The 12,959-nt window shown below is 45.3% G+C and overlaps 4 protein-coding genes across 4 annotated transcripts; 2 read left to right on the top strand and 2 right to left on the bottom strand.

The window, feature by feature from the left end:
• Positions 1-4,651: 4,651 nt before the first annotated feature.
• VC83_06546 (uncharacterized protein) lies at positions 4,652-6,142 on the top strand (the record flags this gene model as incomplete). Its single annotated transcript, XM_024470143.1, has 6 exons — positions 4,652-4,820; positions 5,219-5,267; positions 5,317-5,447; positions 5,540-5,637; positions 5,689-5,828; positions 6,040-6,142. 6 exons carry the CDS (start codon positions 4,652-4,654, stop codon positions 6,140-6,142), a joined length of 690 nt encoding a protein of 229 aa, XP_024323698.1.
• Positions 6,143-7,978: 1,836 nt separating this feature from the next.
• On the top strand, positions 7,979-9,726 carry VC83_06545 (uncharacterized protein). Its single transcript, XM_024470142.1, has 2 exons — positions 7,979-8,869; positions 8,928-9,726. Exons 1-2 carry the CDS (start codon positions 8,398-8,400, stop codon positions 9,290-9,292), a joined length of 837 nt encoding a protein of 278 aa, XP_024323700.1. The 5' UTR covers positions 7,979-8,397; the 3' UTR covers positions 9,293-9,726.
• Positions 9,727-10,415, bottom strand: VC83_06544 (uncharacterized protein; the record flags this gene model as incomplete). Its single annotated transcript, XM_024470141.1, has 3 exons — positions 9,727-10,010; positions 10,061-10,145; positions 10,201-10,415. 3 exons carry the CDS (start codon positions 10,413-10,415, stop codon positions 9,891-9,893), a joined length of 420 nt encoding a protein of 139 aa, XP_024323699.1. The 3' UTR covers positions 9,727-9,890.
• Positions 10,416-11,014: 599 nt separating this feature from the next.
• Positions 11,015-12,522, bottom strand: VC83_06543 (uncharacterized protein; the record flags this gene model as incomplete). The annotated part of the gene is made up of 4 exons (XM_024470140.1): positions 11,015-11,094; positions 11,550-11,687; positions 11,738-11,857; positions 11,907-12,522. 4 exons carry the CDS (start codon positions 12,520-12,522, stop codon positions 11,015-11,017), a joined length of 954 nt encoding a protein of 317 aa, XP_024323702.1.
• Between the last annotated feature and the right edge of the window lie 437 nt (positions 12,523-12,959).

Here is a 12,959-nt window from a genome sequence, read left to right as displayed (position 1 = left end):
TTAGAAACACCACAACGCGCATTTCAAGCAAGTTATGATCTTTCAACATGGAGTCAAACATTTGATAAGATCCTTAGTTCACCGTCACGGCAAAAGTGGGCATCTTCTTATACTGAAATCCAAACTCAGTTAACAGAGGCTGAGCTGTTCCAGTCAGAGCTTGTACAAATTACTACTATTATGACTGAGCAACGACAGCGGAAGGTTAGAAGTCGGAAATCTATTCAAAAAGGCGGTGCTATTACAGTTGAACATGCACGGCAAAGGATTTATGAGAAGAAGGTAAAGGAGCAACTTTTAGAAGAAGCACGGGAGAAAAGAGAGAGAACACGCATGGTGAACGTTGAGCGTAAGATGCAGCTCCGTGCTGGCATCGATGCACGGAAGGCAGAACGTACACGGAAAAAGGACCTACATGAATTTCAAAAAAGTAACCCAGACACGGAGCCACCAATTGGCTTACGTACAGAAATCATTGACCCGGACGTTACACAGAAGAAACGTGAGGAGGAGGAGGAGGCGGACCGACTGTTAGCCATCGAGGAGAGTGGGTACGTGAACTTTGCAGGCTTGGACTACGACATGATTCACGATGCAAGTGACGGTGGCTGTGATGATCAATCACTGCCTGACAATATTGATCCAAATCTTTTTTAATTATTTAATTCTATAACTTATATATATTTACAGCATTGTTACGTTGTCAGTCGTGTTCATGGTCGGTCGTGTCGCGTCGCGAGTCCGCTCCCGAAGTGTCCCACAATCGCTTTCGCGTCCCAGTTCGCTTTCGCCAACCGCCTCCAGGCGGTGGTTTGAGAACCAACGATTACCCCGCATTGGATACGGGTCCCTGTTCTGGCTCCTCTTTGGCTTGGCTGAGCAAAGCGAAGGAGGGCCAAAGGAGGGGCCAAAACAAAAGGCCCAGCCCCTAACGCCGAGGAGGGGCAGAACCCTGCTTGCACTGCCCACCTCATGCATGTCTGACGGACACCAAGGGGAGTCGCTTTTACATAGCACGAAAACGAGAAAAATGGCGTATGCCAAAAGTAGTGCGAGGGGATGTGAGCACACGAGGCCCAACCATGATATGTGTTAATATGCGATTGGCTAACAACAATCCAGCTTCAGTGGGCTCAATGTTCATTTCACAGCTGTGCATCCGTTAATTAATTTGACAACTCCAATAACGTCCGTCCCTCATAACCAAGCGGGAGATCGTTATCAGCTATATGGTGGTAGTGCGGGGTAAATTCATGTATAGTTGCCACAGAAATTAATACCTCAAGTCAAAGCGACCAGCTCTTGCGATGCGAATCGCCATGGCGCCAGCATATATGAAAACAGATATATTTCGATTACTTTTCATGTTGCCTAAGATAGGTGCGGTAATCAGACTCAGATAGAAGTTCTTGAATCTTGTCACATTGACTCTCCTATTGTTCTGGGGAAATACGCAAAAGGCTCAGTAGTGTAGCCTTACGCAAAAGGCTCAGCAGTGTAGCCTTTTGCGTATTTCCCCAGAACAATAGGAGAGTCAATGTGACAAGATTCAAGAACTTCTATCTGAGTCTGATTACCGCACCTATATAAAGTATATTCTTAGGAATACTTTTGAGAAAGGGGAATTTGAACCAAGGTAGGCCATTTGGATATTTGCATTAAGTCGTGTAAATTAACGGTAGCTTTGGTATAGTTATGATCAATTGAATCAACGGCTAAAAAAATGGCATTTGAGTGGTGCTATCGAGTACCCCTGGGACAAACTGTAAGTTTAAAAAACGTCAAGCTAGATACTAGTCGAGACCTAGTTAACTAATTTAGGGACGAACCAAACACTCTGGAAGAAAATATATAAATGGCTTAAGATATTGATGACAGACTTTTAGACCTGGAGGAGGAGAAGTGCATCGCTTCCAGCCAGAGGGCTTGCAGAGTAGGGTAGAGCAGCTATCACATCGAATCATGCACACGGTCAAAGAGCAGTTTTAGTATTGTATTGCATTTTATTAACTTGGTATCTACCTCATCCTGCCACTCCGTCTCCTTTTGGGTATGTCTATGCCGTCTCTTGTCTGATGTTCAAAATCCCCGTCCTCGACCACTGCGCGCCCTTCCATCTTACTTTCTGCGTTGCGAAACTCCCTCTCCCTGTCAGAAGAGAGTTGTTCTGTAGGAGTAGAACGACGCTTCCTTTTCTTGGTTTGCCATTTTCTTTCCGATTCTTTTCTCCCCCAATGCTGGTTGTCTTACTCGTTGGACTCCCTCTGCTTCATCCAAAAACTTACCAAGCTTTGCATTTGTGGTTGTAATGCCTGGTATCCCTTCGGGTTTTAACGTTGCTACCTCGGAAGTAGCGAAGTCATCGAGGAAGATACAATGTCCTGGCAGTATTGGCAGCAGATCTATCCGATGATCAGACTTCGTTCACATTCAAAATTCACCTCTATATCGGCAATCCTTAACCCCACCAGCCGAAACAGCTACAATCCCAACCCCCTCGGCAAAGCAAGGCTGTTCGTCAGAAGTAGCTCAAGATAGAGCTGCAGGTACTGGGCCGACGCGTCGAGGGTACGATCAGTGGGAGGCGCAAGCGGGAAAGAATCGACGTAGAGCGTGCTGCAGGCTGGGACAGACGTAGAGATATAGGTTATAGAGTAAGCCCTGGAAGAGTGCCTCGATAGTGGGGTTAGTGATGGTAATATAGACAAACGGAGGGGCTTAAGCTGCTAAATCTAGATTCATCATCCAGGTTACGACACGCTAGAACGTCCAACTTCGATCTAGCACAGAGCTGAACTCGGCTTGTGAAGCATATTGCACCTCAATATTGACAATCTAGATAGCATCTTAGCCAGAGGAAGCCAGTAGTCTTCCGCCACCTATACGTCATTTGAGACCGGCTAGACAAGGACATGTTGATCTCGGCGGACTGCGACATAGTGATGAGTATTGTTTGCAGCGGTTATATGTTAGAGAATCTATGCTGCAAATAATCACATACTGACTAGGCTGCGCACTACTCGCCCAATACTCGGCTCACTCACTCAGTGGGTTACTCAGCTGGGTGAGTAGCTGAACCTTTCACTCGACTCGGTGAGTGAGGCCAATACTCAGTTACTCTGTAAAAACCCAGTGAGTACTCGGCTGTCACGTGTAAGATATATGCATTACGTGAACAGTCCCTCATACGATTAATACTGTTTTATGGTTACAGTTGTAAGTTAACTTAAAGTATTACATTTATCAGCATCACTCTACCATCTCTAATAAGCTGTGAGAACGAATCACGTATATTCCTCTATCTAAGTACCACGATTATCAGAAGATTATCAGAACTAGGCTGCGCACTGGGTACTCACGAGTCGAGTAGTAGAATTTTTACTCACCCAGCTGAGTTACTCACTCATGTCCCGAGTATTGTTGAATGAGGATTACTCACTTGCTGAGTACCTAGTATGGGTCTTGGCAACTCAGTTATATCACGTGTTTGATTAGCCATTACTTATGTTAAAAACGGGGTGCGACTTCATTGATCAAGACGCCATAACTCCAACTCCATTCCCATATTGTTGATGTCCTATTCCACACTATAACCTTTGGACTTTAGGTACCAGGTTACCAGATGGTTGCCAGAACTCATCTGACCTTCATTCCTGGGTGAGAGACATTTCCATCGATTAAGCCCACAGCTTAAACATCATATCCTGCAAACGCCGAACCAATATCATACCCTTTGCCTGAATTGTCACTCTCTTCGCATGAATAGCGAGGAGGTTTGTCACTATAACTGTTAGTATGTCCCTGTCACTATGTTTAAACATCATACTCTCAAATTCTCGAATGAGGAAGCATTCAGCAGCTTCCTAAAGAGCTAGGATAGCAGATTGCTGGAAGCGAAGATTGGACTTGAAGTCTTCTGTGATTTCCCTAACAAGACGCTGGAATGGGAGCTAGTATCAAGTTGCTGTCTTCTGATATCGCGGAGAGCCTTGGTGCCTATATGTTTATTAGAGAGTTCTGGTAATCCTCTGGTAATCCTCTGGTAATCCTCTTACTAGACTTTGTGCAGCGCGTGGCCTTCTGAGCATGATTGTTGCTAGCTTGAGATGAGCAAACTGGAGCTTTTCTTGCTGTGCCCACAGCCTTTTCCTGTCCCTTTCCGCCAAGCCCAGAGCCAGCCCGTAATCCAAGTGGCATCCTTGGTGCTATGCCGCCAGTTGATCTCCTAGCAGTTTGCTTGGTACGAGTCATTTGCTAATATCAAGGTGAGTTAGTAAAGTAAACACAAGATAAAGAAGTAGATCAAAAGATATGTGTACTTACAGTGAGTTTGTAGAAAGAATATTGCAGAAGAAGAGTATAGTAAAGAGGTAGAGGTTGAAAGGTATGTGTTTTATATGAAGGTGCGCATTGTGGTGTTGTTTTTGGAACAGTAATTCTTTGTAGGTGAATATTCCTTCACAAATATTTTTGTTTGCAACTTTAAAATAACCATGAACCTTAGAACCACCTTCCTTGGTTACTCTCCGATCTACACATTCTTCTTCCCTTTTGAGCCTTTACCTCTTCTCTAGGACTTCAACTAAGTTTATTATCTTGATTCTATAGCCAGAACTTCTGGAGATCTCTGCTAATCACGTGTTTAGTTAGTATGGCGAAACTCAAGGCACATGAAGAACTCTCCACTAATGCGAATACTATCAAAGCTCGCAACTGCGTCTCCAACCTTACTGAAGATGAGAAGGCTGTTCACTTAGCACTCAAGGCTGACCATGCTGATCTGAGCTACTACTTAAAGAAGTTATATAAGTCTGCAAAGTGTAAGGATGCCTCCTTACCTAGATACTCGAAGAACCCGCCTCAGAGCTGTTACGGTCACCACAAGCATGAAATCCGACTCGGTGTGGTTTCGGACCAGTAGAGGAGGACATAGCGAGTTACACTATAGTGGGGGACGGTAAGGGTGTAGGGTTCAGGGTCGATGCGGACCTGTTGCGGTGGAAGGTTCAGGGCTAGGGTTGGGATAACCGAGTCGGGCCCGTTTCGGGTACTTAAGGAAACAAACTTAACGGGGTTCCCCCTTCATCTTTTTTGTATCCTTCGTAGTAGACCTATAGGATAGCATCCTTTTAGCCTCCAACTCGCACTCTCATATGCTATTACTGTGAGCTGGGTGCCCTGTGTCATTACACAAAGTATATCGCTGCCTCTACTGAAGACAAGACACGTCTACAGAATGAATTGAAGGTTGAGCGTATTTGTGTTCGGTAAGTCCCTTCTGGTAATCTCTGGTAGCCTCAATCTAACTATAAACAGGACTGAGAAGGGTACCCATGCATCTTGCATTGCGAATCAGAAAGTCAAGAATATTAGCGCCTCTTCTTCTCCACAAGCCCCACCATCTACTCCGCCCAAACAACTTCTGTCTGAGCTTGCTGCATTTGAGGGTATCTCAAGTATTCCAATCGATGACAATCATAACAGCGAATGGGAGGATACTGAGGTTGAAGACGATTTGGAGTTGGAGCTTATGTTACAGCGCGAGATATTTTAAATGACGAGGCTGTTCTACCAGATGAGCTTTCCGATGAAGAGATCACTAGCACCCAGGCTCTCTTAACTCAAGCGCACATTGATGTATGCTACCTCATAATCTGGTAATCTTCTGGTGATACTAATAGTTGATAGGCCCATGAAGAGTCCAATTTCCGCAAGTGGCAACATTTCTGGGATAGCTGTATCCACTCATATACGAGAAAGGCTGGAAAGCTGAGAAAGAAGCCTGAGCGTCTCTTTGAGTATATGCCATGGATTGATGTAGAGGAAGGGTACGTCTCTGATCATCCTAGCAATCTTCTGGCAATACTAATTGTTTATTATAGCACTTTTCACGAGGTTATCCCACCACATAAATATTTCTGTTTGTACGAGCAGGCAGTTTGGAAAGTGGGCCTAATTACCAGGACCTGTGCAGTGGTACCCAAAGTCTTACAATCTTGTCGACAATGGATGGTTGCAAATATCCACTCATAGTTCTAGCTTCAAAGAGGCGTTCTTACTTGTCTACTCTAAGAAGTTTGATAAGGAAAAGTGGGCTAAGGTATCAGCTGCACAGGATATGTTGTTCCTGGAGCTAGAGTAGAGGAGAACTTGAGTTGCTAAAGTTATAGTGCTGGAGTACCTTTCGCGTTGGAAAACCAGGTATTTAAGTACTTCATCGTAGCCAGACTTCTGGTAACCTTCTGATAATCGAGCAATTTGCCAAATGCCATCTCAATACTCAGAGTTGTTTGATTCTGACAGTATTCTCAGACTCTTTTCCGTCTTCTCAACGACTATCCTCATTAAATTAAGTCTGTAAGGACACAGGGCACCCAGCTCACAGTAATAGCATATGAGAGTGCGAGTCAGAGGCTAAACGGATGCTATCCTATAGGTCTACTACGAAGGATACAAAAAAGATGAAGAGAGGAACCCCCGTTGGGTCAATCTCCTTAAGTACCCGAAACGGGTCCGACTCAGCTAACCTGCCTTAACTCTTATCATGTGACCGTAACCTGCCCGACTCAGATCCTTTCCATCACTGAGGGACAGGCATCCTTACAAAGTCCCTGCAGGCCTTGAATATATTGGCAAGTTAAACCAATTCGTCAAATGGACTAAGGATACACACGATATATTCATTGAGTGGTGGAAGCTATCACGATGGTATGAACAACACTCAGATCATACTACAAAACTCCTTATGAAGATTGCATGGGATTCAACCAACTGGAGTTCTCAATACTGGAGAAGTTATCACCAAGGAGCAGACCGGCTTTCTGGAGAACCATGTGTTATTTGTACTTATTGTTCGAAGGCCCTTACGCATCCTACAATCAAGTCTGCTGGCCCAAAGTCTATGGCAACACATCTTGCATCAGACATTTGCAAAAAGAAGTCACAGATGGGAAGGATAGTCTCTATCAAATGCGAATCAATCAAATGCAACCTCAACAAGTAAGGATTACCAGATTATTACCAGAATTATGTAGGTTAATACCTATAATAAGATCATATTCTCACACAAGAGACATTTTATGAACAAGTTCTATACACAGTTATCTTGACTCATAGCTCGTTCCGCTCAGTCGAGGATCCTCATCAAGACCCTATAAATACTTTAGGTATTAGTAGGTCTGGCCGGCCTCATCAAGCAAGGTGGAGGGATGTTCTTAAGCATATATAATAGATAATAGCGTTCTAATAATCTTCTGATAATCATGGTACTTAGATAGAGGAATATACATGATTCGTTCTCACAGCTTACTAGAGATGGCGAGAGTGATGCTAATAGATGTAATACTTTAACTTAACCATAAAACAGTATTAATCGTATGAGGGACTGTTCACATGATGCATAAATCTTACACGTGATAGCCGAGTACTCACCGGGTTTTTACAGAGTAACTGAGTATTGACCTCACTCACCGAGTCGAGTAAAAGGTTCAGCTACTCACCCAGCTGAGTAACCCACTGAGCGAGTGAGCCGAGTATTGAGCGAGTAGTGCGCAGCCTACGTAGTCGTATAGTCCGGAGCGTACTTGGGTTTACTCTGTACATCCGTGCTACTGTAGCACTCTTCTCTGTTGGGTTTTCATTTAAAAATTCAATGGCATTTAAAAGAGCTTCATTTTTATTTACTTCAACTACCGGCATAGTTGTGGTTGTAGTTGTGCTCGTTGTCGGTCATGTTCATGGTCGGTCGTGTCGCGTCGTGAGTCCGCTCCCGAAGTGTCCCACAATCGCTTTCGCGTCCCAGTTCGCTTTCGCCAACCGCCTCCAGGCGGTGGTTTGAGAACCAACGATTACGTATTGGTGCGAAGTTCAGGCGCCAAGTCTCACAAATGGACGGTCGGCATTACAATTATCCGCACTTGGCTAGCGTCAAAGCGGCCCCAAACGGCAACCTGATGTCGCGTCTCTTGGCAGGTTTGCGATTGTTTACAACACAGACTCTCCAGCACGGAACTGTTAGGGGACAACTCTCATCATTATGTCGCAGTCCACCGAGTCTGACGACAGCAGTATGTTTTCAGGTAGCCGGTTGGAACTCCCCCCACTACGGACTAAGGCCCGTGGATTAGCACTCCTGTTTGGGCATCTCACGCCTCCAGAGGATGTCGACGACGAAGGTATTATTACCAAGTGTATAACGCAGCTCATGAGGACCGCGTGCGATCACTAGAACACCACCAACGTTATGCTAGTGCACCCAACGAGATAGCAACCGATGTACCTACCGCGTCTAGTTTCGAAAGATTACAACAAGAAGTAAAGGGACTCGATGAAGTCGTCAATGAAAGGGATATAAGGGTATCTGAAGCTGAAGGGGATATTGGAAATATAAAGGCAGAGATGGAAGAAGTCCAAGAATTCATGGAGAATGGCAATATTGTGACTGACGAACACCTACGCGAAATCCTTCCAACTCTTGCTACCAAGACCGACCTCAAGGCCGACCTCAAAGAACTTCGCCTTACAACTAAGGCTGACCTCAAGAACGGCCTCGAAGAACTTCGCCTTACAACTAAGGCTGACCTTAAGACCGGACTCGAAGAACTTCGCCTTGCAACCAAGGCTGACCTTAAGACCGGACTGGAAGAACTTCGCCTTGCAACCAAGGCTGACCTTGAAGAACTCAAGACCGACCTCGAAGGACTTCGTCTAGAAATTCGTGCATCACAAAACTACAGAGCATCTAGATTCTTCGACGAAGTTCAGTCTCTTCCTATCATTCGAGACAGGGATGGAGTGAAGCGGATTGAATATATTTCAACCCCATTACGGCAAGTAAAACACTATTGGAATCTGCACAACCAAGAGCATGGTATGTCCTTTCGTTGGGTCTATATTAGATTTGTGTGAAAGCTGCTAATTATTCCAAGCGTCAGAGTTAGTTCGTTGTCTTGAATTCTACCTTGCTATTGATACTTGGCCCTTTAAAGCCTTGGATGAAGCCGATGACTTTGATAACGTTGACGTCGACTTATTGGGTCCCTTGCTGCATACTGTTCCTACATCATGGGAAGAAGCAGTGAAGCTATCTCCTAGACGCTCTGTTTACCTGCTCTTCGGAGCGTTAGGGCTTAGGTATGACCATTTTTCGGAACAGTACGATATGATGAAGGCCTTAGGCACTCAACGCCAGAGCGCTACGAAGTCAAAGGCTTCGGAATCGCAGCCTGCTATTCGCGTGAAGCGCGCAAAGAACGAATCGTCTGAATCGACTACCGAGCCTTTCACGACCTGAAATACTCTCATGGACAAACTGATGGCTTGAGGGTCGATGTTCGAAGAGGGCAATTATGACGAGAATGGCGCGGAGAGCGGGATGAGGGAATGGGGGTTGTCTACGACGCGGACAACTAATCGCCGCTCATCCACAATGTTGCGTCCGTACCTGAGCAAACCGGTCAGCATTTCATTCCTAACTCAAAGCGTCTTGATTGAGGAAAATACTCGCTACACCCAACCCTGCTGTTGTTCCACGCTTCCTGTTAGAGAGAATTGGGGAGCTGATGGCCATAGTACATGGCCGTACGTACAAACATTGACTGATCGACTGTGGCCTACGCATGTGGATAGGACGATGAACAATGTAGTATTCAAATGGCCGACCTTGGATACAATCTAGAGTAAATACTACTTGTAGAGCATAGCCAATATCCAAATTACTGCACGCGTTAACCACAATCGTGTTGAAATTGATTTAGAGCATATCGTATGAAAGGCCCGAAGTAGGTACAGTCTGGCTTTGGAGAGCTCTATCTCTATCGCCTCTGTGCCTAACTCCTCCTATGCACAATGAAGCAGCAGATTACAAGGCTGTCCACAATGGGATATCACTGCTAATAAGTGCTACCGCTGTATTCTCGTGCAATTCTTTTCTTCTCCTCTATGGCTTCCACGAGCCTTCGGTGTTCATCAGGGCCGAATTTGTCCCTAAATTGCTCGTCCGTGTACACCGGCTGTGGATTATCAGTATAAAGACACCCAAACTAAAGTTATGGGAACTGACGCATTTAGGTCTGTCGGCTGGATTAAATTGGTATTTGTCTCGAAACTGTTTGAGAATATATGGGAGGATTTTGGCCACAGGGACTCTGTTGTCTATGTTAGCAAGTTAGGAGTAAATAGGGTGTATTAAATGATAGTTACAGCTCTTGTGCTCTCCATTTGAACATGCGGATATCATAGGTTGTGGCATCCACAGGACCATGATCAATTACAAGGTAACACGTGTGATTAAACGAGAAATATGTCCCTTCACATAGCAGACGACCACCTTTGGATTCATCATAGTCTCGATTCAAAACTTCTTGGCAGGCTGTGTTTGCCATTAACTTATTCTTGTCCTCGGTCGTACCAGGCATCTCATGGGATTTGCAGAAGGTTGTATTGTTTTAAAGGTTACCGTATCACATGACCCTAGATAACGCCAAGCCAAAACAGATGCGCGGACAGGTCGTGGCTCCAACACCAAAAGAGATCCAGCACGTCGACCTTCGAATGCCTCTCAATAGCTTCATATAGTTAAATGGTTTGTCACCATCGCGCGACCCACTCGATATATTCTGGATGCCCATAGGCTATCACGTCACAATCTCGAATGGTTAACCTATATAGTCTTCATCGTGATTTGGTTCATCTTTTCGAGCCTGAACGCACTCAGGCCCAAAGTTTGCTAGGGGGTTGCTGAGCAAATCACATGGGCATCGCACCCCACTACTTGCAAACCCGGCAACCACTATCTTCATTAACCGTCATCAACCTCCCGAAACCTCCTGTACGCATCTCACTTGGCATATTCTATATCATAGACGCAGGAGACTCTCTGACTCTGAGACTCAACCTCACGTTTGGCTTTGTGCAAATAGGCAACGTCGATCGTCTACAGCCACAACCACGGTCCCCGCAGCCAAGATAATACCAGGTCGAGCCTCTCCATCGACCGTACAATTTACACAGCGGCTTACTTATTCATTGTATAGGCGATAATCTCGTTCCCAAACTCGCGCACCTCTTCCTCATCTGGTGACGAGCACCACCAATCTGCAGGCTCATCAGCACATTATATATTGATCATGGCGGTTAGCTATCCTAATCTTCTAATACACTCCCTTCAATGCACTATAGCTAATATGTGTTGTCTATTTAGAGAGGCGATGAAGCTCTTGCTGGGCGAGAAGAAAAGGACATCCCAAGTCATCGTTTCCCTCCCGATCCAAACAACGACAGGACAATATGCTTCAGAGGCGAATATCTTTTGATCGTCAACCAAGAAACCGACGACCAGAAAATGTTCAAAGAAAATATAAGTACAGACACGGAATATGAAGTGCCTGCTGGGTATACTGTTTACGTCAGAGGTGCTACTGTACATTTCACCTAATCATAGGAGAGGATTGCACGTTGTACTCCGAAGATATCGTTGAGTTGGTATGAGTTGTCATGGCCACACCAAATGGTAAAGGAGACATCTTGTGTGTAATCCTTTGGGAACAAACTAGCCAAGCATCCTGTCGTCACCAGTTCTTGACTTCGTTCCCACTTCCACAGGCGGCTATTCTCGACGGCTGTTCTGAATGGCTCGGGCAAGTTCGATATGTTGCTAGCGGGTGCATTTGTGTACATATATTTCATTTCTGTTGGTAAATAATTAGCAATGCCTTGTATATATGCGAAGCCTCCCCACCTCTGCTTTCATTAGACGGCGATAATGCATCTTCCGTTGCTGATTTCACTTGCTCAATTTCGTCTTCAGTGCGCCGCCTTTTTCTATTTTTTACTGGCTTCCGCGACTGATCGTCGAGTGCTGGCTATGGTCAGTTTCTTGCGCCATTCTCCTTCATCTGGTAACTAACCTTGGAGGAACTCCTGATATTCAGGGGACTTCTTTAAAGATTCTTCATCTTCCATAAGCTTGTGCAATGTGTCTCGTATTACCTGGGGCCAAGTCTGGACCAGCTCGGGTTCGATGTCGTCGAGGAGACAAGTAAATATGTCCGCAGATATCGAGCCTCCGGCCCAAAGGGTAGGCGCGAACGCCATTGCCCATGAAATCACCCCGTCAGGACTTAAGCCTCGGATCAACTCGCACCTCTTGAGGGTAGATTCATTCTTGAACTTTATATCCTCGGAATCAAATGTTGAAGTTTTTGGACCTTTAAATATAGTGACGATATTTCTCCGGAATACAGCTGGCTGTTTCAATCGACCTTTCGCAAAAAGGTCACCCCTACATGACTGTGCTTTAGACCTGTGTTCCTCACTTTCCTTCCATGCTCGGTCTGACCGCGATTCCAACAGTACTCGGATTTCTTCCTGAACCGTCTTCGCCGCTTCTGAGAGCCTTGAACTCAAGTTGCTTAAAGTGTCCCACTGGTCACCTGTTGGATAGACCTTAGAGAATTTGCCATTCAAATGTTCGGTCTTATCAAGCAGACCCTTCAACTGCGAGAGCAAAACAGCTGCTGACATGCTGAAAGTGACTAGGCGTTGATAGTGGGGGGTGGTGGGGCGGGAGGTCTGACTTATATGCGACACTGGAGCGGGGTGTCGGATGATGAGAATTAGGCACTAGCTTAGTTTATGCAGGTCTGCAGAACTTTCTGCAAGAGAGTGGCTTGATTTTGTTGCTAGGACAGGGATGGCATCATGTACCCCAAGAATCCGAACTCCAATCACAAGGGGACCTTGCCAGAGTCCACCCAATCACCCATTTTGTATTTCACTAGAGCAATCGAATCTATTTTCACTTCGGCATCGTGAGATGTTGTAAATTGACTATTTCTTGCTTAGTCTTATGGATCTTACCTCGTATATCAATAACAGCAATGAATACCGCCGCGATGCCATCCTGGTTATACATGGCCAGTGCGCCGCCCAATCGAGTTCATCTTGTTCCTTCGGAAATG

Source organism: Pseudogymnoascus destructans (genome assembly GCF_001641265.1).
Source record: "Pseudogymnoascus destructans isolate 20631-21 unplaced genomic scaffold scaffold_12, whole genome shotgun sequence".
NCBI classification, from domain to species: Eukaryota; Fungi; Ascomycota; class Leotiomycetes; order Thelebolales; family Thelebolaceae; genus Pseudogymnoascus; species Pseudogymnoascus destructans.
The sequence above is the reverse complement of the archived record's forward strand: the minus strand, read 5'-3'. Positions and strand labels throughout refer to the sequence as shown.